This window comes from Corylus avellana, chromosome 9 (assembly GCF_965113065.1).
Source record: "Corylus avellana chromosome 9, dhCorAvel1.hap1.2, whole genome shotgun sequence".
Taxonomy (NCBI): domain Eukaryota; kingdom Viridiplantae; phylum Streptophyta; class Magnoliopsida; order Fagales; family Betulaceae; genus Corylus; species Corylus avellana.
The window spans coordinates 1,190,369-1,215,319 of NC_142498.1; the positions used below are offsets into that span (position 1 = coordinate 1,190,369).

Here is a 24,951-nt window from a genome sequence, read left to right on the forward strand (position 1 = left end):
CGATACAATGAAACTCAAAGTATAGGGTTTCACTATTGCAATCCTTATGATTATTAAATTTTTTTTTTTAAAAAAAAAAAACTTTATCTCTCTTCTCTACTCTCTCTTCTTACAATTCTCTCTCTTCTCTCCTCTCATTTATATATATATATATATATAATGTGAGAAATGATTAAGGGAAGCTATTGAGGTGTATTTTGACATAGGAAAGTAAAAAGTAATTTAAATCTTTAAATATAAGAAAAATAACGAAGAAACTGTTAAGAATGCTATGGACAAACTTTTGACATAAACTGTATAAAATTAAAACACTCAAATATATATATATATATATATATATATATATATAAAACATAAATATTAGTGATTTTTACTTGCACGTGCATTTCGGAGTACATATAAACGTGCAATTAGTTATATTACGATACGACAAGGGTATATGAGTACAGGAGGGTCCATCCGATACGCATCTCATCATCCTTTCAACGTCAGTAACTCGCCGTGAATGACCGATAGAATCCTATAAAGGCGAAAATGTGAAGTAGCCAAAATATGTTGGTGATAGGTGGACCAATTCTACGGAGTCTGGCTTCTTCTCGTACAAAAGGCACTCGGCTTCTTCACAGGTGAGTACCACAATTTTTCTTACTTGGGTCTCTGTGAGTATCGATCTTTTTGTTTCTTTTTGGGTTTTTAGATTTATGGTAGGATCCAGCGGATTCTATCAAGATAAATTAGAAAATGAACCAGAAAAATAAAAGAGAAAGAGAAAGAGAAAGAGAAAGAGAAGGGAATGATCACTTCGAGGGGTAAGTGATGGGAGACAATTAGGATCGTTACAATTTATCTGTTTATTTGGGTTATATGTCTACTGATGGGCTTGAATGCCTGGGTTGTGGCTGTTTAGCTAGCAGGAATGCTAAAATGGGAGCGTTTCAATAAAGAAAAAACATAAATTGATGTTTGAGAAAGAATATTTAAATGAAATAGTAAAAGTGAATATCCCAGATTTTTGGAGTTTGCTTGCTAGAGACCTCGTACATATGTCGGACTCTGACGCTCGTGCTGGTGGTCTTGTTGTAGAGGAAGCTACATATGTACAACTCTACTATGAGTATTTCTAGGCTGTGTTAATGATATTATAATTTTGATGCATTTGCTATTTTAATTTTGTTATGAATGAACTGTGATATCCACAGGATAAGGAACCATTGCCTAGTGGAGTCACTGGAGTGTAAGGCATGGTGCTTTACTTTTTATGTGGAGTTGTGTCTTTTGCTTCTCTCTTTCTTATTACCCATTGGATCTTTAAGACTAGAAAATGATATTTCATAGGACTTCAATATGTAATTTTCCATTGTTTTACCAGCTCTTCGAAAGGCTCTTTTTCTTCTAATTCTAAGCGTTTCAGAGCAGATTGTCGAACATGGGTGAGATTACGGGCGGGAATAGTGAAAATAAAATCACCCGTGTTCTTTTTTGTGGGCCGGATTTTCCTGCTTCTCATAATTACACAAAAGAATATCTGCAAAAGCACCCCTTCATCCAGGTACTTCTCTTTGTTGCATTTGTTTGTTCCATCTTTGATATGTGCCTGACATTCTCTTTATTAGATTTTTTTTGAACAAAATGAATCTGTGAATATTAGTAGGATCCCTTTCTTTTTTTTCAAAACAATTTGTTGAACAAAATTTGTGACAAAGAGAGTTTCTTCTTAGGTATAATCACGTCTTAAAGAGATATGTGTTGCTTTTATGAGTGAGTCAATTTTTGGAGAAGGGGTTAAGTAGGTTGCTTTCATAAAAGTAAATCATAAAACAATCATTTGAAAAAGTGAAACAAGTAAAGAAAGCAAGCATGCTTATGCTATCCATGATGTCAAAATCTTAGGTATAATGGTTTGGTGATCATGCATGTTTGTTGATTTTAGCAGATTTGAGATTGTAGGATGGTAAATTTATATGATAGGAGCTTAATTAGCTCAATAAATGTGTCATATCTACTTTTAAGCTTTATAAAACCACAAGCATGGTGCATAGATTGTGGTAGATTATGATTGATGTTTACTTATCAAAAAAAAAAAAAAAAAGAAAGAAAGGGAAAAGAAAGATTATGATTGATGTTTAAGTAAGAAGATGAAGTTAGAGCATCTCCAACAAGGTTAGGTAAAATACCTAACCAAAAAGTGCAATTCTCTACTTTAGCTACTCATTTTCAATATACACTGAAAGGAGAAAGAATAACACCCAGAAACCAAATCAATGTGGGTGAGATTGGGGAAAGCGGAAAGCAAGCAACCCAAGTGGAGAAAGTCCCAAGTTTCTCTGTTGAGAACGACATCATTTCTCTCACATTTTTATCTGAATATGCATCTGCAATTGAACTCTGTGTGTGTGTGTGTGTACACCTTCCTTGGCTATGCCCTCAAGTTCTTCCGCTGGTCCGGCCACCAACTCAACCACAGCCACAACCCCTATGTCTTGAACCTCATCATGGACCTGTTGGAAGGGTGGGAGAAGGAAGAGCAACAATAAAATAACCAAAAAGGGTTGGTGAGAATGAATAAAATATTTGAGCATTTTGCTACAGTGATTGCCCAAAGCAGGTGGGGATTTTACTAGACAGTCTCGTCTCTCGTTTTCTCTGCTCTTCTCACTTGCTTCTCTTGACACATTTTCACTTAATATTAGACAAAGGATAACAGCTAAAGTTGGTATTAGCGAATATACACAATCGGACCGATTGACATTGTATTAGCATCTCAATTTTAATTAACTCTCGGCTTCCCATGGTGTTGATTAATGAATTTATTGTCTTCTTTTAATCAATTGAATCATTAAGAAAATAGTATATAGAGTTTATATTTATTTTGAATTTTATAAAATGACCTTAGTATTGCCGCTCCTAAACAGCTATTCAGCAGTTCTTTTTCAAATGTTATAGGTTGATGATGTTCCCTTGGATGATGTGCCTAATTCTATAGCAAAGTATCACATGTGCATTGTGAAAAAAATGAAGCTAGACTCGAATATTATCTCTCGTGCAACTGAAATGAAGCTTATAATGCAGTATGGTGTTGGTCTGGAAGGTAATTGTAATTTCTGTTATTCACCTTATTTAACACATTGATTTATGTTCATTTTAATAATTTGATTATATTACCGTAATAAAGGTGTTGATATTGATGCTGCTACGAGGTATGGAATCAAAGTTGCTAGGATTCCAGGTGACACCTCTGGAAATGCAGCATCGTGTGCAGAACTATCTATATATCTCATTCTGGGTCTTCTTCGAAAGCAAGTATGTTAGTTTAAATCTAATCTAGAAATATTACAATTTTTTTTTCTCATAATGCTACCCATTTGATATGTGCGTGGCATGTGAGCTTAGTGTGGGTCTTACTTTTTCTTGGTCCAATAAAATATTAAAGACAAACAACACACATAAAATAAAATAGAAGTATATATATTGGAGACAAAAATAAACCCTTGTATATAATAAGTGTGAAATTTTTATTAATTCCTCTAGACCACAAATCATGTGATTTGAAGAACAATTGCTAGAATAAATTGTTTGATATGAATTTTAACAACACACAATGAATTTGAGCTTTGAGAGTTTTGCTCCAACGAAAACACTTGTGTTAAGAATTTGAAATATTCAATTGAAGAAAAAAGCTACTGGATGGTATCTTCCAATGGGGTATTTTATGGAACATGTTTTGCCCTTTATTGCTCCTTTGAATTAAGAGGAGTACAAGAAATAAAAATGATAGATTATTGGAATAATTGTTTGTACAGCTCATTTTCGTATTACAAGATGAACTTAATTGATGCTAATATCATTTGACAAAAGACAAAAGATGAGGAAAAGATGACTGACTACGCTTATTTTGGCACTGAGAGACAAGGAGGGAGGTAGGGAGGGAAAGAAGATTTACTAGGCTCAGTTTGGCACTGAGAAAGGCCGTAGTTGTGGGTTCGAATACCAACTTGATGTAGGACTAAGAGCAATGGAGGGCTCTGCAACCAAAATTTGATGCAGGATCTTTAGAAATTCAGTACTAGATTAGATTGATGGTTTCTTGGATGGGATTTGACGTTAAAGGACTTTAGGAACAGTTAGATAGGAAAAAGGTTGAATGTTGATGGAATTTGATGGCTGTTTGGTATTAAAAACAATGAATTTCAGGAAAAAAATTTTGCGATTGCCTAGGTTTCCTAAGCAATCGCAAAAAGCTGCTGAAATTTTATTGAATTGTACTATTCTCTGAATTTTGAAAGATTACATAAGGCTTTTGTATAGGCTATTGTCATTCCTTTCCCTACCAAGCTTAGGACTCATAAATAACAAAAAGAAGTTAATAAAAGAACTTCTGAATCAAGTGGGAAACTACCAAAACAAAATGGAAAATGACTCCAAAACTTAACAGAAGACTCAATGGACCTACGGCACAACCATTCCAATAACATTTAGAAATTACCAGATTATGCTTACTTTAAACTTAATTAAATTGAACCAGCAGCAATCTAACCTAAAGAAACTTGGTACGAAGACTCAATAGCAGCTAGAGTAGCCTATGAAGGGTGTCAATTAGGTCCCATATCATTACTAAATCATATTTTCTAATTACTTTGGATCTTGTTTTTCCAAAGAACTTTTGCTGGCTACACCAGAGAGAGAGAGAGAGAGAGAGAGAGGTTTTTCCAAAATGTTTAGTAGAATTTTCTCCTCACTATATGAATGAAACCATTTTTACAGCAAGATATTGGAAACTCTTTTTGATCAGGTTTTGATGAGTGCTGTGAGCTATTCATGTAAAATTAGAGGTTTGTATTCCAACAAGTAAAAATTTGAGGCTAAAGTTGATGCGGGGTCCCAAATCAAATTACCTAATGGTTGACATAACTTTTTGGCTGTACTGTTTGTTGTGCTGGTCCCTAAGTCTGGCTTCGTTACATTTTTATGAGTTGCTAGTGCTCTTTCCATGTATCTGCACTTGAGATTGTATGATTATGAGTGTAGCCTTACCCTGTGTTTCTCTTCTATCCCATTGTCTGAATTTCTGGTATTTTCATTTTCTCTATAATTTGTGTTATTGTTGCAGAATGAGATGCAAATTTCTGTAAAGCAGAGAAAGCTTGGAGAACCACTTGGTGAAACACTCCTTGGAAAAACAGTGAGTTACAATTTTCTTGGTTTTCTTTCACAATTTTCCTGGGAACAAAGCATTGTAGACATGTGGTTACTTGCTTTTTTTAAGGCAATCATCCTCTTCATTCTTCAACGATCGAGTTAAATGCATGGCTTTAAAGTTTCTTGCCTGAAATTCTGTTTCTTAGGAAAGCAAATTGCATTTCAAAGAAGGAAGGGAAAAAAAAAAAGAAAAAAACAAAGGGAAATCCAGATACAACCCGAAGTAAACTGAAAGGACATGATTCATGAGTGTTCATTCAATTAGTTGTTCTAGTAGAACCATTTTAGTGTTTTTGATGAGGCGTTTCTCTATAAATAAATATCAATAATGTTTAGCAACAAAGATTCTTGAGTATTTCATTGATTTTGTAAATTAAATTATACTGCATGAAGGATTCAGTTGTTCTTTTAAATATTTTTTCTATCATTATGATTAAAAACATCATAATTGTTTGATTTTTCTATATCGTGAAATTTTGACATGCATGTTCAATTTGGTATTTGATTCTCACTTGCATGGTGTATTGAGCCTTAGACTTAGGCAAGCAAGATGAATGATGCTCCAGTTATGGTGCGTTATGAAGTCATTTCAGATAAATATGGTGCTCTTATGAAACTCCAAAAGGTGCTCTTGGAACAAAGTTAGAGCTCACAAAGTTCTTGAAAACTCATTGAATTCTGTCTCTTTTGGTCTTCCTTCTTTGGGTGAGAGTATCTGTGCATAAAGAAGAAACAAAGTTTGATATTTGTTTTTAATAAGCGAAGGCTACAAAGCCTCATACAGCTTGTGAGAGGTGTGGGTCATGTTACTTCTGCAGGAGTTGCCTAATACATAAGTACAAGTTTGGCATAGACGTCTGTTGACAGGTAGTTAAGCAGTTATATTTTTGAACGAAATAGATGGAGTTAACAGTCTTAGAGAGAAATCCCATTATAAAGTTAGCTGAACAATATGATTCTCACAAAGTATTCTGAGAAAAAAAAATTCAGATTCATGAAAATTTTTAGTAAGCTGTACTTCAGTAATAGCAGTTCAACTCCTGTTTCGGCAATAGTGTCAACAACTCTGTAATTTGTCCTGGAACCTTTATACTGAGCATTCAAGTTCAACGTACTACATTAGGAATTATAGATCACTTATAAGTAACTGGGAATTCTACCTTTCAGTATTTCTTCTGTTATCTGCTTATTATCATCCTCTACATTAATGGTACTTGTAAGTCTTTACCTACACAAGGGTTGTACGCCAATTCTGATTACAAATTCCTTTTGTGTGCATTTGTGTTACGGTCACCATTATCACATGCGTGAATTGGAATTTTAGGATAATGTTCTCTTTGCTCATACAGGTGTTCATTTTGGGGTTTGGAAATATTGGGATTGACTTGGCAAGTCGTTTGCGTCCGTTTGGTGTAAAAATTATTGCTACAAAACGGAGCTGGGCATCACACTCACAAGATTCTTCCCAGTCTAATGGTGTGCAAGGACATAAGCTAGAGGAGTAAAATTTACTGCTGAATAGAGCCTTACTCTTTTATGTTTTCTTTTATTTCTACAGGAGCTCCAGTTCAAAATGGTAGCACATATGATTTGGTTGATGAAAAAGGTGGTCATGAAGATATTCACGAGTTTGCAAGCAAAGCAGACATCGTTGTTTGCTGCTTAAGTTTAAATAGTGAAACAGTAAGATTGCTCATGTTCTTAGTCATTTCATTTCATATGCTTCTGCCGGGAATGATATTGTTTATGTTTTGTAACTCCAGCACCAAGCACGGTTGTACTTGCCAGCAAGACAATTATCATTCTTGTTATAATTGTTGCTTTTTGTGAAAATACATGCGAATATGGCTCTAAATGGCCATTAACTTCCCTTCTATTATAAATTGCTATTTATGTGTTGGATTGATATGGAATTTTAACTATATTTCCTTCTTTATTATGTTACTAATTTCTAGATTTAGAGAGAAAAAATTCCTCAATATGAAAGTTTATTTTTAAATTCTGGACATCTTCGAAGGATGTGTCTGACTTTGTCACACGTATTCTGGAGTGACTTCAAACAATGAGTCAAAATATACATAGTTCTCTGCAGAAGTGTCCAATAATTTGCTTTCTAAAACCTACTTATATTTTATCTATTCCAATTTCAGGTTGGCACTGTAAACAAGTCATTCATATCTTCAATGAGAAAGGTTAGTTTTTTATGCACTAGTGATACATGTAAAACACATAATTTTAGTTTGCAATAAATCTAAATTAGATATTTTTACAGTATCCAATCGACCAGCATTTTTGAGAAAGCCTAATGTGTAAACAAGATGGAGCCGGTCTTGACTATGAACTATGCTTATATAGTGCATTTATATAGGCTAGTGATGATTGAATAGTTTCTGAAATTAGATTCAGATTTTCCTTCATCTTATTGATATTTTAATATAACAATTGCCTAGAGTTTGGGAAAATGATTCCAAACTATCATATGTAAAATTGTTTATGTTCAGAATGTTAGCATTACAAATATACTTATTTCATTTCGGCATTTGCAAGCAAAAAGCACATATCACAGAAAGTGTTTGGTTGCACACTAAAGAAGTATGTTTTAGGATGTAAATTTAATAAATAAATCTGGTGTCTGTAGCTCATGTCCCCATCATGTTTCTTCTTTGTTTTCCTCTTTTCCGTCTTTGCCTGAGTTAAATTCTGCTTATCTTTTGTTCTATTTGTTGCTAATTCAGGGTGCCCTTTTAGTAAATATTTCTCGAGGGGGTCTTCTGGACTATGAGGCTGTTCTTTATCACCTCGAGTCTGGCCACTTAGGAGGCTTGGGCATTGATGTTGCTTGGACTGAGCCATTTGATCCTGATGATCCAATTTTGAAGTTCAAGAATGTTATAATCACACCTCACATTGGTGGAGTTACAGAACATTCTTACAGATCCATGGCTAAGGTATGCACCTTATTAACTAACTCTCCTGGATCACCCGCTTAGATTGTGGATAACAGTTTCATTTCTATCCAAAAAAAAAAAAAAAACAGAGAGAGAGAGAAGATGATTGTAAGGCGCCTTAGGTACACTGGAAGTATACATGCAAAACCGCCCAACTAGAAGGAGAAAAAAAAACAACGAAATCATAATAACTAATCACTAAAGGAGAAACAAAAGTTGTTGTCCTGATATCTGTTTAATAATCCAAATGGATAATCTATGTTTTACTAATGACTCTGTCCTTTATGGTAGGTTGTTGGCGATGTTGCTCTTCAACTTCATGCAGGTAGTCCTTTGACAGGTATAGAATTTGTCAACTGAATTCAGTCAAGAGAAGTGTTTGATCGTGCAGCTATTATTGGTGGAGGAGTTTGATGGGATTTCTGTCAATTGAATGGAGTTGTATAAGTGATTAGATGATAAAGAAACCTCCCAAACTGAATGATAAAAACCCTTTCTCCCTTTTCCCCCGCTTTGAATAAAAAAATAAATAAATTAAAAAAAAGAAGAAGTTTTTTTGGGATTTAAGGATATCTTATCTACATAAATTGTTACTGCCGTGTAGGGGTGAGCAACGGGTGGGTTAAAACGGCCTGCATGCTCAAAGCCCTTTCCCTCACTCTCTCATTCTCCGTTTCTCTTAGCTCTCTCATTCTCCCCTCTCAACATTGTCGAGGACTTCACAACTTTAAGATCTAGGAAAGTGAAGAGCAAGATTTGACAGTTGAAAAAATGCCTTCATGCCTATTGTTGTGTCTAAGGGAGAAAATGAATTATAGAAGTTTTGACAACTGTGAGAAAACTTTGAAGGAGCTTAAGTCGTTATGTGTCTATACCTAGTATATTTGGACAACAGTTTTTGTTTATATATCTATTGGTGATTTGTTGCCATGATTTTCTTGATCTCTTTTCTTCTTCTATTTAGGTGTTTTCTGTGTACTTTGTGTATCTGGAGTTTCCTTACTCCTTTCATGATAACTTGTTTACTTATCAAAAAAATCTTGTACCTATCGAGACTGAAATGGGTTAGAAATAAACTGGCCATTTTTCAAATTAATAAATAATCGTTAGGGTTTAGGGTTTAGACCTTGATTACAAAGTTAAAAAACTTTCAATTTAACATATTAAACTTTAAAAAACTTGCAATCTCATCCCTCTCATTAGGGTTTAGGGTGAAATGGTTACTATACCTTGCAAACTTCATGTATTTACAAAATTACCCTTCAATTATTATTATTATTATTATTAAACCAAAAAAAAAAAAAAAAAACTGAAAAAAATACATGGGTATTTTGAGAATTTTGCACACGGAGAAATTGCAAAATGTGAAATGTGAGATTGTAAATTTTGTAAAATGTATACACTAAACTAAATTGAAAGTTTTTAAACTTTGGGATAAGAGGTGAAGAAATTGAAAAAGCGATGAAAGTTCAAAAATGTTAAATAAATTACAAATACCAAAGCAACAAATAAAGATGTATCTCACATCGAGTAAAGTCTATCTATTATCATTTCATAATTTTCATTTTCCTTTTAACCCCACAAAACTAACGTGGCATGATCTCCCAAAAAAAAAATAAATAAATAAATCATTTCCACCTTTCTAATATACATGTAATAAATCCATTAACGAAAGGAATAGCCAAACAATTTATTCAACTGCTACTCTAGCTCTACCAATGCAGTTCTCATGTATCATGTATGCCTTCATCTACACAATAGACGAAAGAACCCTTGAAGCCTTAGTTCTATTCTGTTCATTGCAGTGAAAGGCTGTAACCAGAGGATTGGTTGCTGCCCAAATTAATGGGTAAAACTAAGACATCAGAATATGTGTTGTGCAGTGGCATGACAATTAAGATAAACCTTTGGTTTTAATCTTTTGTCCATATTTGTACAAGAGATAAACAAATCAATTATTGAATACGTGAAATTATACGTAAATCTATATAAAGGCTCGAGAGTAATAATATTAATAGTTATTCTTGAACTTATAATTAATTATTATTAAATTTTAATTCGACAACACGTAAGTAATTACTAAAATTACTCGTCAAAAATGATTGAAGCATGCTCGTGACTGTGTCGTACAAATTGTATAATTCAGCTTTGAGTCGTGATTGGGAGTACGCCTGGCGTGCTTCAACAGTGAAGCACGCCAGGCACAAAATTTTTTTTTTTTTTTTTTTCAAAAAAATTAAAATAATAAAATAATAAAAAAAAAAAATTTTGTGCCTGGCGTGCATCACTGTTGATGCACGCCAGGCGTGGTCAATATCTTTACCCTTCAGGTTTATTTGTTGTTGGCAAAAGTGATAAAAGGCTAGAATTGAAGCACGCACGTGATTGTGCTGTAGAATTGTACGGATCACCACTATCTTCTTTCCATCACTTCAAATTGGTGCAGTGTAGTATGATCCTTCGTGACAAGACTGATTTTTACTTTTGTTGTCGGCAATCATGTCAATTTTGAAAGACGAAGGAAAAAATATTTTTGTCTGTTGGTGTGATGAATAAAATTACTTGTATGATTCAATCATTTAAGTTTGTTGGTTTTTAAAAAAGATCGTTATTTAGTAGACTTATTATTCAACTAAAATGATGTAACAATGAAAATGATTTGAATAATTCTTTTTACAAAGTCCTTATTGTTTCAAATTAAGGTTAATTTTTATCGTTTGTATTATTAAAGTGATGATTAAGTAATTAAATTTATCTTTTCTTATCAGATTAAGTTTTTGGAACAATCGGTAATTTAATATGGTATAAGAATCAAAATCGTGGGTTTGAAGGGAGTTTGAGCCTATACGTGAGAGAGAGTGTTAAAGTAATGATTAAGTGATTAAATTTATTTCTTCTTATTAACTTAAACTTGTAGGACAATTAGTAATTTAACGAGTATTATGGTTTCCAAAACTACTGGTAGTGTACTATGTTCAAGTGAAAAAACTGAACAATAAGAAACACCAGCTACAAGGAAAAAAAAATGCAAAATCAATAAATGTGATTTACTTGTTTTGTAATAAGTTTCCCGTGGTGTCAAAATGTTTTGAGAGCTTATTGCAAATAAGATAAATGGGTAACTTCACTTTTGATCTCTAAACTATCATGCAATTTGACATACTCCTGAATTTTGAAACCTCTCAATTTGGACCCCTAAACTTTCAATTGTAGTCAATTTATCCCCTCCGTCAATTTTTGCTGTTAAAACCCTAAAAAAACAAAATTACCCTTCAATTTTCTTTTTATTTAAAAAAAATTGAAAAAAAGGGTCACAAGGTGGCCTAGCCGTGGGTCACCTATATATATATATATATATATATATAAAATATTTTTTTAATTTTTAATTTGAAATTAAGGGTAAATTCAAAATTTTATAAAAAGTTATGGTATAAACTTCACTGTCTCATGTTTAACGTTTAAAATGTAATTGAAAGTTCAAGAATCCAAATTGAGAGGTTTCAAAATTCGGAGATATATTAAATCGTGTGGTAGTTCAGGAATTTAAAGTGAAGTTACCCGTAAGATAAACTATATGAAGTGATTTTGGTCCATCCTATGAGCTGTTACTCTGTTTTAGGAGCCGAAGCATGTTTCAAAATTCAAATAATTCCTACAATATAAGCCAAAGATTGTATACGGTGGAGCTCAACCCCAACCTGCATAAATTGTCCTGCAAAAACTTGTTCTTCCAACAGAAAGGCTTGAATATCTTGTTTGAATAATAGTATGTTATCCCGGATTGCCGGCATGCCTGCATGATGCTTTACTTTTTATGTGGAGTTTCTGTCTTTTGCTTTTTCTCTTTCTATGTCACCTATAATCATACTTCAGATATATAGGACTCCAATATGTAGTTTTCCACTGTTTTACCAGCTCCTCAAATGGGTCTTCTTCTTCTAATTCTTCTAAGGTTTTCAATGCAGACTGTCGAGCATGGATGAGATTACAGGTGGGAATGGTAAAAATAAAATCACCCGTATTCTTTTTTGTGGGCTGAACTATCCTGCTTCTCATAGTTACACAAGAGAATATTTGCAAAAGCACCCCTTTATTCAGGTACTTTGTTGTTTAAGAGTGCATTTGTGAATGTTCTATCCCAAGTTGATAAAGTATATGAAAAAAAAAGAAAAATAGTTAATATACATAAATAGACCCGAACTTAGTAGCTTAAGCTTTTGGGCTAATCGGAATATTAATCAACTCTTACTTCTTTTTGTTGTATCTGTTTGTTCTTTCTTTGATATGTGCCTGACATTCTCTTTAATTATTAGATATTTGTTGAACAAAATGAATCGTTGAATATTTGTAGGATCCGTTTTTTCAAAAAAAAAAAATAATAATAATAGTAATTTGTTGAACAAAATTTGTGATGAAGGGGGTTTCTTCTTAGGCATAATCACTTCTCAAAAAATTGTGCCAGTCAATTATCAGAAAAGGGGTCAAGTGTTAAAAGGATAAAATCTAAACAAATTAAGCATATCTCACTAAGTCAACAATCCCTTGATTTCTTCCCCATGTACTATGCCTACTCCATATTTTATTCGATGGTTTATGAGATGTGTTTCCCTTCATTAGTTTATATATTATCTTCTCTTGTAACTATAAAAATCACTTAATTAAGATGTAATCTTTTGTATTCTCTACTTCTTCTCTTTACAAAACTTTCATCCATTTTCTATATTTTAAATCAAGTAGTTTGCTTTCTCTAAGTTTTATCAATAGTTTTTTGTGGGGTTTTTTTTTTTTTTTTTTTTTTTTAATTTTTAATTTTTTTAAAATTTTTTGTATTTTTTGTTTTATGAATGACTTAACACTTGTTAACTTAGCATTGCATTTGGGTATTAATGACTTGTCAAATGAGACATGCAGAATATGACAAACCATTAATTTTGACGATAATTAAAGTGACAGCAATGACTAAATTCAAATGATGAGATGAAAATCCAGGGGCTAAATGTTAATTTGTAGTAGCTTCTCAAATTTAATTAACTCTCGGCTTTCCATGGTGTCGTTTTAATGAATTTCTTGTCTTCAGTTAATCAACAGAATTATTAAGAAACTAGTTATTTTTCAAATGTTGTAGGTTGATGCTGTTCCCTTCGACGATGTGCCTAATTCTATAGCAAAGTATCACGTGTGCGTTGTGAAAACCATGAAGCTAGACTCAAATATTATCTCTCGTGCAACTCAAATGAATCTTATAATGCAGTATGGTGTTGGTTTGGAAGGTAATTATTCAATTTAACACATTTATTTATCTTCATTTTAATAAGAGAAAACTTCATTTACCACCCATGATCTTTCATAAGTTTTGCAATTATACCCTTAAACTTGGATATATAAGAGGGTTGGAATTGTAAACTTATGAAAGATTGGTAACCTTAAATGACACTTTTTAAAGTTTAAGAACATGATTGCAAAAATGATGAAACATTAGGGATAGTAAGTGAAGTTTTTCATTTTAATAATTTGACTATATTACTGTAATGAAGGTGTTGATATTGATGCTGCTACGAGGAATGGAATCAAAGTTGCTAGGATTCCGAGTGACATAACAGGAAATGCAGCATCATGTGCAGAACTATCTATATATCTGATTCTGGGCCTTCTTCGAAAGCAAGTATGTTACTTTAAATCTAATCTACAAGTATTATTATTATTTTTCAAATGAGCATATAAGATATTAACCGATAAATTGTGAAATTATTACTTGTCTCAAAAGCTTAAACTTGTAGAAATAGTAATTTATATATTCTAACACTTCTCCTGACATATATGTAGGTTCAAACTCTTCCCTTAATAGGTGAGATCCAACATGTGAAATATTTAATTGAAATATAAGATGAATGACGGAATCAATGTTCGAACTTATACATTTGGCTCTAATACGACAATAAATCATTACTTATAACCAAAGCTTAAGCTAATAGGAGAGAATAAATTTAATCATTTAATCATTTAATCAAATAAAAGTATATATACGGATACAAAAAGAAACCCTTGTATATGATACATGTCAATTTTTTATTAGTTCCTCTAGATTGCACATATGGCATAACCATTCCAATAACATCTAGAAATTACCAGATTATGCCTACTTTAATAAAACAGAATTAAATTGAACCAGCAGCAATCGAACCTAAAGAAACTTAGTACCAAGACTCAATAGCTGCTAGAGTAGCCTATGAAGGGTGTCAATTAGGCCCCAAATAATAACTAAATCATATTTTATATTTACTTTGGATCTTGATTTTTCATAAACTTTTTGCTGGCTGCATGAGAGAGAGAGAGAGAGAGAGAGAGGTTTTTCCAAAATGTTTAGTAGAATTTTCTCCTCACTATATGAATGAAACCAGTTTTACAGAAAGATATTGGAAACTCTTTCTGGTCAGGTTTTGATGAGTACTGTGAGGATTGTATTCCAACAAGTAAAACTTTGAGGCTAAAGTTGATGTGGGGTTCCCAATCAAATTACCAAATGGTTGACATAACTTTTTGGCTATATTGTTTGTATGGCTGGTCCCTAAGTCTGGCTTTGCTACCTTTTTATGAGTTGCTAGTGCTCTTTCCATGTACCTGCACTTTGGGATTTTATGATTATGAGAGTAGCCTTGCCCTGTGTTTCTCTTCCATCCCATTGTCTGAATTTCTGGTATTTTCATTTTCTCTATAATTTGTGTTATTGTTGCAGAATGAGATGCAAATTGCTGTAAAGCAGAGAAAGCTTGGAGAACCACTTGGTGAAACACTACTTGGAAAAACAGTGAGTCACAATTTTCTTGGTTTTCTTTCACAATATTCCTGTGAACAAAGCATTGTAGACCTGTGGTTACTTGCTTCTTTTAGGCAATTATCCTCTTCATTCTTCAACCTTCGAGTTAATTGAATGCCTTTAAAGTTATAAATTTTCTTGCCTGCAATTCTGTTTCTTAGGAAAGTAAAGTTATAAGTAACTGGGAATTCTACCTTTCAGTATTTCTTCTGTCATCTGCTCATTATCATCTTCAACATTAGTGGTACTATTAAGTCACCATTATCACGTACCTGAATGGGCTTTTAGGATAATGTTCTCTTTGCTCATACAGGTGTTCATTTTGGGATTTGGAAATATTGGGATTGACTTGGCAAGGCGTTTGCGGCCGTTTGGTGTAAAAATTATTGCTACAAAACGGAGCTGGGCATCACATTCACAAGATCCTTCCCAGTCTAATGGTGTGCAAGGACATAAGCTAGAAGAGTAAAATTTGTTGCTGAATAGAGCCTTACTCTTTTTATGTTTTCTTTTATATGCACAGGAGCTTCGGTTCAAAATGGTAGCACACATGATTTGGTTGATGAAAAAGGTTCTCATGAAGATATTCAAGAGTTTGCAAGCAAAGCAGACATTGTTGTTTGCTGCTTAATTTTAAATAGTGAAACAGTAAGACTCCTCCTGTGCTTATTCATAAACAGTATGATGGCTCTAAATTGGCCATTAACCTCCTTATATATTATCTACTTGGAATTTCAGGCTGGCACTGTAAACAAGTCATTCATATCTTCAATGAGAAAGGTTAGTTTTTGATGCACTTGTGATACATGTGATAAACTTAATTTTAGTTTCCAATTATCTAAATTAGATATTTTTTAGAGTATCCAATCGACCAACATTTTTGTGAAAGCCTAACTCAATCGGCTGAGCATCACACCTCATGAAGTGGCGAAGGTTACTAATTCGAATCTCCCCTGACCCTCTTGTGTGGACATGTTAAAAAAAAAAAAAAAAAAATGATGGAGCAGATCTTGACTATGAACTGAGATTTTCTGAAATTACACTGAGATTGTCCTCCAGCTTATTGATGTTTTAATATAGCAACTGCCTCAAGTTTGGGAAACTGATTCCAAACTATCATAATGTAAAAATGTTTATGTTTGGAACATTTGCACAGTACATGTGTTTGGTCCCAAATTAAAAATGTATATTTTAGGATATTTAGCCTCATGTCTCTGTCATTTTTCTTCTTTTGTCCACTATTCCCTCTGTGTTTGCCTGAGTTAAATTCTGCTTATCTTTTGTTGTATTTTGTTGCTAATTCAGGGTGCCCTTTTAGTAAATATAGCTCGAGGGGGTCTTCTGGACTATGAGGCTGTTCTTTACAACCTCGAGTCTGGTCACTTAGGAGGCTTGGGCATTGATGTTGCTTGGACTGAACCATTTGATCCTAATGATCCAATTTTGAAGTTCAAGAATGTTCTAATCACACCTCACATTGGTGGAGTTACAGAACATTCTTTCAGATCCATGTCTAAGGTATGCACCTTATTAACACTCCTGGATCACCTGCTTAGATTGTGGATAACAATTTTATTTCATCCCCCAAAAAAAAAAAAAAAAAAACAAATAGAGAGAGATCGAGAGAAGACGATCGTAAGGCGTCTTAGGTACACTGGAAGTATATATGCGAAAATGCAATAACTATTCACTAAAAGAGAAACAAAAGTTGTTGTCGTAATATCTGTTTAATAATCCAAGTAGATAATCTATGTTTAACTAATGACTCTGTCCTTTATGGTAGGTTGTTGGCGATGTTGCTCTTCAACTTCATGCAGGTAGTCCTTTGACAGGTATAGAATTTGTCAACTGATTCAGTTAAGAGAAGTGTATAAGTGATTAGATGATAAAGAAACCTCTCAAACTGAATGATAAAAATCACTTTTCATTTTTTGGGATTTAATGATATCTTATCTGCATAAATTGTTGCCGCGATGTAGGGGTGAGCAGCGGGTCGGTTAAAATTGTCCCGCCCTCTCAAATTTGACAGCTTGTAAGGGTAATGGGCGGATTTTTCTCCCGTTACCCAGGCAGGGGGATGAGATTTAAAATATCTACACATTTAGGGAGGGATACCATGTACTGAAAAAAATGATAATTTGAAAACATGACATAAGAGAGTATGTTTTTAAAAATGTATGATTTTAAGAGTCAAACTACAATTTTAAAAACTAATTATAATTTTACCAAATGCTTAACTGAATTTTAAAATTATAATTTTTTAAATTACACGTTTTAAAATGGTCAAATCAATTAGAACGCTTGATAATGCACACAATATGTGAGATTTAGGACAGGCCTAACACATGCTGCCAATGTGACACTGACAGCAACACGATGCAACACATATTAACATCAGAATATAAATACTAAAGCGAAACTATTTCAAACTTTATATTAATGTTTTCTTTTTATAAAAACAATTGTGTACAAACTTCATTTTCACCATTAATTGAAATAATGACGTATAGACATTGTAACTTTCATGGCCCAAAAAAGGCCACCTCCATTGTTTTCGATCAATCAATCCCTCAAAATCTAAACATTTATGAAAAATGTTTGGAGCAATACAAGTTTTACTATCTTTTCTTATATACTCGTGTGACGGTCCACATGTGTGTTACGTTACATTTTATTGATGAAAAAAAAATGAAACAACAAAATTTGACAGATAAATTTGTAAAGACCCTGTAATAAAAACTACCGGTGTTTAAACAACCATTTTTGCTCCTTGATTGTTTTTCCATGCTCTTAAATAATCCATTTGCAAAAAGTTTCAGAAGTGCATTTGGAAAACGAGCTCTAAAAGCCATTTTCAGCTTTTGAAACTCATAATGAGAACTTTTCTTTTTTGTTTTTTTTACTTTCAATTTTGAGAAAGAAACCTGCAGAAACATCTTTATTGTAATTCAACTACTTTTAACACCCATCTCTCCACCTTCATTGCCTTGACACTTGACAGCCTTTTAATTCATAACCATGCAGTACTCTTTATACAAACAAAAATATGAATGGTTTCTCCATAATCAAAAAAAAAAACCAAACAGAAAAATATCAAACACCCACCAATGTCCTTCCCAAAAAACCTCAGCTCTCCATTCCTAGAAACCAAACCTCTCCAAAAAACCAGTTTTACTACCTCGGACGCCGACACACATGATTCATTTCTAGAGCAAGACAATGATGATGATGATGATGGGGAGATTCTTGGGGTGATTCTGGGCAGAAGCAATCCTTGTTTGTCTGCATATTTTGCCAAGCAACCCACGTCAGCAGTGCTTGAGAGCAGTGGAAGTACAAGTACGAGGACAATTTCCATGAGGTTATCCGATAAACGAGGCTCGGTGGTGGAGAGTGCAGTGAGGAGGGCATTTTCCATGAGGGTATCGGCGCCTGTGGTTTCAGAAGGTTATCACCGGATCGATCACCGGTGCAACTCCGATGAAGATGACCAATGTCTGATTGCTGCTGACGCGGACGCCAGACGGCGTACAAGAACAAACAAAAGGAAAGCCAACATCTTTGAAGCCTGCAGGCGCCTCTTGGGGTTTTAATATTATTTTGTATTTTGTAATTGTTTCACTCTTTATTACTGAGATTAATTAATCATTTAATTGCCACTGCTCTTGAGTCTTTATCAGTGCAGGGTGCCCTTTTTTCTTTTTTCTTTTTTCTTCCAAGGCAGGGTGCCCTTTTGTTTATGAAGGAATAACCTTTTTCTTTTTCTTTTTTCTTTTTTTTTTTTTTGGCAGATTCGAACTAATAACCTTCGTTTTATGAGACGTAATTTTTAGCCGATTGAATTAACCCTTAAAAATTCAAAGAAAAGCATTCTAGTCATAGCATTACTGTATCCTGATTTTACCCTAATTTATCCTCCTTACACAATGCACTCAGTACGGATAAGGATTTGTTGTAATTGGTTGATTGAATTGCAATTTTCTTAAAGCCCACTTATACGAACATGTGTTCAAACAGCGCAAGACTAAATTGTTTGGTGGAATTTGTTGCAATTCGGACACCCAATTGCTGGAAATTTCAATCCCTCTCATACCACATGCATTGAGTAATTATCAAGCTCATTTTGAAGGTGATCCAAGGGGATTATTGCATAAGTAGAGTTTTGAACTTTCGATCTGCACTATTAAGAAGGTAATTATATCTGGAACTGAAAAATCATAGTCTTGTATATATCTCTTATGAAAAATGTTACGTCCTTCTTCATGTTTTCCTATGTTGATATTGTTTTTTTTAAAAAAAAAACAAAAATAAGAAAACATTAGAAAAACACCAAAAACACCAAAAAGACATAGTCACTTATTTCTACCATGTTCATGCGATTCAACTTTCCCATGTCTATTCCTTCAATAACTCCTAAAATTGAAAGTTTTGCATCTTTTTGGCTCTTCACCTTTTATTTTTTTATTTTTATTTTTTAAAAAAAAAACAAATTGAAATCTTTATTGATAATCTATCAATCAAGTAGGGGAATAAGGCTCCCTAAATACAATATCATCGACATAATTTGGGATTTCTTCAAACCAAACTCTATCTATAACATTTACAATAGCCTCTCTAACGAGACTATGAGCAGCATAATTCGCATTCCTCCTAATATGTGCAATCCTCCATGATCTCAGCCGGTGCAAAACTTCTTTGATCCCATCAATTAAATGCCCAATCTTGCTCAAATTCTTTTCCACCAATTTGACCGCATTAACAATTTGTAGAGCGTCGCCCTCTAAGATTATATCAAAGAAGCCTATCCTCGCGTATATAGTTGTTATTGCCTCAACCACTGCAAGTTTGAGAAAACAATTTTGTATAGTATATCTCATTTTACAAATCAACATTAGATTTGTAGACCCTATATTAGTTAATAATAGACCCTATAAATATAATGATTGATTTATTAAATTTATAAAAATATATATATAAATTAAATATGAAAAATTTATTCACCCCAGCATTTCTTTTTAAATTATGTGTCAACAGTTTCTTCGACGGACCTACCCTTCACCCCATTGCTTAAGTCTGAAGCCCTACCCCACCATGTGAAAGTGCTGTGTGTTGCGTGTGATGAAATCCGGAGACGGGACAAGTTATGGTGCATATTTGTGTCACGAAATGTCCAAAACCAACCATGACTTACAGGAACATCACATCACACCGAAATTCCACGCCAATTACGGATTCACACCCAAATTTACCGGGTGCAAAGCAAATACTATTTTTTTTTATAAAAAAACATTATCTTTTTACATTTAGTGTATTTTCAGTATATCTCTGTATATCTTTTATTTTCAAATCTTTATACTTAAAAAGCCTATGCATAGCTGCTCATATGGAGTTACAAATTATTGTTTTTTTTTTTTTTTTAATTATTGTGGTTATGAGTTTTTTTGTAATTTATCTTTAGTTATTGTGACACTGTGGATTTTTTTTTTTTTTCTTAGTTTGCATTTGTGTGCTTCATTTTTGAAATATGTGCTTAGCAGAGATTTGGTGCAATTTTTTGATTGATTCATAAAATAAAAAAATAAAAATAAAAAGATTTCTATTTTTGTATGTTGAGGGTGTTTTTGACATTGTAATATTATAGACAAAAAGTATAATTGCAAACTAAATCAATGGATCGTTTAGAATTGCATTTTAAAAAAATTATGATTTGAAAATAAGTTTTTTATTTTTAACAACGCATAATTTTAAAAGTCAAATTGCAATCTTGTCAAACGTTTAATTACGTTTTCAAAAATCGTAAATTTTAAAATCTCACTTTTTGAAATCGCAAATATAAATGCAAGCTATCATTAATTGGCCTTTCAACCTTATTAACGGACAATGATAATCTCCATTTCAAATAAAATTGTTCACATTCATTTTATAGTTATGATTTAAAGTTTGTGCATCAACCATATACATAATGCTACATCATTTAAATTATTTTAAAAATATGTTAATGTTAGCTTTAAAGTAACTGCATGTGTCCTTTGAATCTCATGAAGAGAGGGTTGTGGGTGGCTTTTCAACCTCATTAACTATTAACCCCATGTGTCCTTTCAATTTCATTAACTACAACATGTAAATGCCGGCCTTTTAACTCTTTGCTCACAAGTTCCAAAGAGATAGTTTAATTGGTTGTGAATCACGTCTTATGAAGTAAAAGTCACTAGTTCGCATTTTTCATCTCCCTCTTGTGTGGATATGTCAAAAAAACAAAAAATATCTGCTCACAAAATATAAATAAATAAATAAATTTAAATAGAATACTGAAAGTGAATCTCCGTTTTTTTTTTTTCTTTTTAATGGCCGAAAAAAAGGTATTTAAAAAAAGTGAATAGTTAAAATAAAGAAATAAGACTTTTATAATTAAAATATAAAATAAATTTAGGAAGCACATCCGATGTTAATAATGGTGTATCTACTATTGGAACATTTTTATTAAGCTTTTCAAATTTGGCTTTTTTTTAAAAAAAAAAAAATAGAGAAATTGAAAAAACTCACAAAAGAGCCATTGAACAAGCTTTTTATTATATTTCAAATTTAACTTTGATCAACAAGGCTCTCCAAAAATCAAGAGCCAAAAAATAAAAACTATTTAATTTTTTAAGCTTATTATATTTGTTTCCTTCCTCTATATCCTCTACCAAAAACAAATAAATAATTAACAAAGATTGAAAAAATATATTTAATTGAAGTCAAAAAATGTAGAAAGTTTAATATTTGATTCATTTTAAAAATGGCTCTACAAATTAGAAAAAAGTGGGTTTTGCCTTCAAAATTAACTTTTATTTGAAGATCAGTTCAATAAGAATGCTCTTATGATAGCATGGTTAACAAGAAGAGAAATGTTATAGTTCCTTTTGGTACTCTCCTGATCTTACTTAAATATTATTTTCTTAAAAAGCAGAAGAAAATAAACTCACTCTATCGGTCTCTCGTGTTTTTTTAAAAAATAATATTCATAATATAAAATCAGAAGCCGTCACATTTCTCAAACAAGAAGTTCCTCCCATTTTTAGTTTTCATTAGCATTATCTTTTATATATAATTATATATTGTGTAGTAGGAAAAGCCAATGGATAGTTTTTTCTTCTTCATGTGTTGACAGAGAACATTGATTCACACCTTTTTCAACGCTTCATCATCAAAGACCAACCACTTCTACTGACTCTCTGTCGACCTCAGAAGCTTTGTTTCAACAAAAGGAAATAAATACAAGAGAAAAACAAGTCTCCCCTCCTATTATTGCTTCCCAAATTTTTGTTCACATCCGTCATCCGTCCATTGATTAGCTTCATTTCCACGCCATATTAAATACTCTACATTTCTACGGCAGCTATGCACAGTGAAACACTTCAAATTTTATTTACTTTTTGGACAGATATTTCAACTACAATTTCACAAATTATCCAGAATATCTTTACTTAGATACCTGATTCCCCCCCCCCCCCCCCCCCCCCCATTTATTTGAATTATGTGTATGTTTAAAAAAAATATTATATATGATATAATGGTAAAGATAATTTTGAGGTTCCGATTTTGAATTATTTGTTAATGCCTTTGTTTGAAAAAAAAAAAAAAAATTATATATATACCACAGTCCCTTTTTCAACAAATTTCATCTTCATTTTAGATAAAAAAAAAAAAATAATAATAAAAAAATATATATATTTTTAACTACACACTTTTCTAAAGCACCTACATCCCTTTATCTATTATAGCTATCAATTTTTGTTATTTTATTTATATACTTTCACTATTTCAAAAGATTTCAAAAGATAAGAGAGAATCATTCTTTTTATTTTTTATTTTTTTATTAGTATATTTATAAATTTATTTATTTTTGACATATAGCTATCTTTTTTTTATAACGGGTTCATTTGGGTTTATAATTTTAAAATGTATAATTTAAAAAAAGTAATGCTACACACTTCAACTTCTTAATACCTATTTTCTCGCACCCATAAGTGGCTCTAAAAAAATGGGCCATGAAAACTCTTGCAAACTAACATTTAAAGAGGTAACATGTGTCTCTTAATATATAAAAATCAAATGATTTTGTAATAACTTGTACTTCTAGCAATGTGGCCTTGAAAATCAATATCATAGATTTATAAAAAAATGCACCTTTTTACCAACGATTTAAAAATCTATATTTTCAAATTGTAATTTTTAAAAAACACGATACATATTTTTAACAAAATAACACTAACAAACAAACACACTCTAAAATAATTAACCGTATGTAAGTAATTTTTTGACCAAATTTTATTTTACAGTTAGCAAAAATAACAATTTTGACTGGTCCAAGAGAAAATGGTCTCTCCTCCAAAACTAGACGCTTTACCTTATCTTTGCAGGCATTTTCTGGCCTCATCCAACTCTAAACTCCTATCATTCTGCTCTACCATCAATGCTATATATCCCTCCGCTCCTCTCGCCCTCTCTGTTCCCACTCCTTCTAGATCCACTCCACCCACAATCTTCTTCTTCTTCTTCTTCTTCTTCTTCCAGTGCACGGCAGGAGCAGAGTAAAAAGAAACATGAACACACCACCTTTCTCAAACGACAAGTCGAAAAACCAAGACATGGCGACACTACAGCAAAACCAGAACACCAGAAAACCAGTGATGACGATCTCCCATGATGTCGTATCCTTTCCTCATCATAAACAAGTACATGGGGAAGAAGAAGAAGAAGAAGAAGATGGCGCGGGAGAGATATTTGGGGTGATTTTGAGAAGAACCTGCTCTGTTTCCAATTCCTCTGCTTTTTCTGACGTGCTTTGGGCTAATGAGAAACAAAAAAAGAACAGCACTGTGAGGAGGGTGTTATCCATGAGGAAATCATCGTCTCCGGTTTCCGGCGGGTATTGTAGGATCCATCACCGTTGTGATCCGCTTGCTAAAGATGATGATGATGATGATGATGATGATAAATCAATGCAAGCAGGGAGATCAAAGAAAAAGAAAGGCAAGATCCTTAAAGCCTGTAGGCGTCTCTTTCGATTTTAGTCTCTACTCATTATCATCTCTTAATTAATACTTCTTAATTGCAGGCTTCACATATATATTTATATATAATTTTATTTATTTATTTTTCATTTGTATTATTATATGGGTACTAAGCCTGTAAAATTTAATCTGGACGAAGTAAAAAAAAAAAAAATCCCTACTCTAATTAACTAACAGTTTTACCAGGAAAGTTGTAATGTTGATATTTGCCCAACTTTTGATATGTTATATTTCATCTCTGCATTTATACGATGTTATAATTAATGTGAAATCATGAATACCGTCAATTAAATATACTAATTTTAAATTTTGACCAAATGGAGAGGATTCTTGTTCATTCATGGCTGGCATTGACCATTACCTACACAAAGTGCAATGGAGAGGAGTGTCCTGATGCCAAAATATTTAAAGTAATATAACTTTTACTATAATTCTTTACAAATTCACTTGCGATGGAAATGAGTGCCGGATGGATTGTTAACATGGCACGTGCTACATAGACTATTATGTAAGTTTGTAAACTTGTCATTTGGACTGACAAGTGGCAATTCATATTTTAGCGGTTAACCTGATAATGAATAGGCGAAGTATCATAACTAACGTTTTCTAGTAATAATGTTGATTTATGTACTTTTAACGAATTTCATCAAAACTTTATGGACTATCCAAATGATACACCACTTCAAAAGCTTTTGCAAAAAGAATCACTTGTAAAAACTATTAAATTGTAATGAATTTTTTCTTCAAACTTGCTTTCTAATTGCCAGGTACATTTCCATAATTAGGAGGTTAGTGAAAGTTATATTTTGATGATTAAGCCAATATATCCTTGAGATTTGACTTATCAACATAAATTGTTTATTTTTACTTCTAGTTACCATCTAATTTACAATGTCCACCTAAACTTTCAAAATTTGTATTTTTACGACTTACATTA

General features: G+C 32.6%; 2 protein-coding genes across 5 annotated transcripts; both read left to right on the forward strand.

Moving 5' to 3' along the window:
• Positions 1–447: 447 nt before the first annotated feature.
• On the forward strand, positions 448–9,074 carry LOC132189261 (uncharacterized). Of its 4 annotated transcripts, XM_059603918.2 has the most exons (11): positions 459–506; positions 538–626; positions 1,417–1,549; positions 2,944–3,088; positions 3,173–3,300; positions 5,108–5,179; positions 6,546–6,672; positions 6,755–6,879; positions 7,347–7,388; positions 7,932–8,144; positions 8,436–9,074. In XM_059603918.2, the coding sequence occupies exons 2-11, from the start codon at positions 553–555 to the stop codon at positions 8,502–8,504; spliced, it is 1,128 nt and encodes a 375-aa protein (XP_059459901.1). In that variant the 5' UTR covers positions 459–506; positions 538–552; the 3' UTR covers positions 8,505–9,074. The 4 variants fall into 4 exon arrangements, with proteins under 4 accessions (XP_059459900.1, XP_059459901.1, XP_059459902.1 ...); XM_059603917.2 differs by having other exon boundaries at positions 448–626; XM_059603919.2 differs by lacking the exon at positions 459–506 and having other exon boundaries at positions 551–626; positions 1,412–1,549.
• Positions 9,075–11,802: 2,728 nt separating this feature from the next.
• Positions 11,803–16,884, forward strand: LOC132190539 (uncharacterized). Its single transcript, XM_059605561.2, has 10 exons — positions 11,803–11,910; positions 12,110–12,242; positions 13,270–13,414; positions 13,679–13,806; positions 14,878–14,949; positions 15,272–15,398; positions 15,482–15,606; positions 15,697–15,738; positions 16,264–16,476; positions 16,742–16,884. The coding sequence occupies exons 2-10, from the start codon at positions 12,120–12,122 to the stop codon at positions 16,808–16,810; spliced, it is 1,044 nt and encodes a 347-aa protein (XP_059461544.2). The 5' UTR covers positions 11,803–11,910; positions 12,110–12,119; the 3' UTR covers positions 16,811–16,884.
• The last annotated feature ends 8,067 nt before the right edge of the window (positions 16,885–24,951 follow it).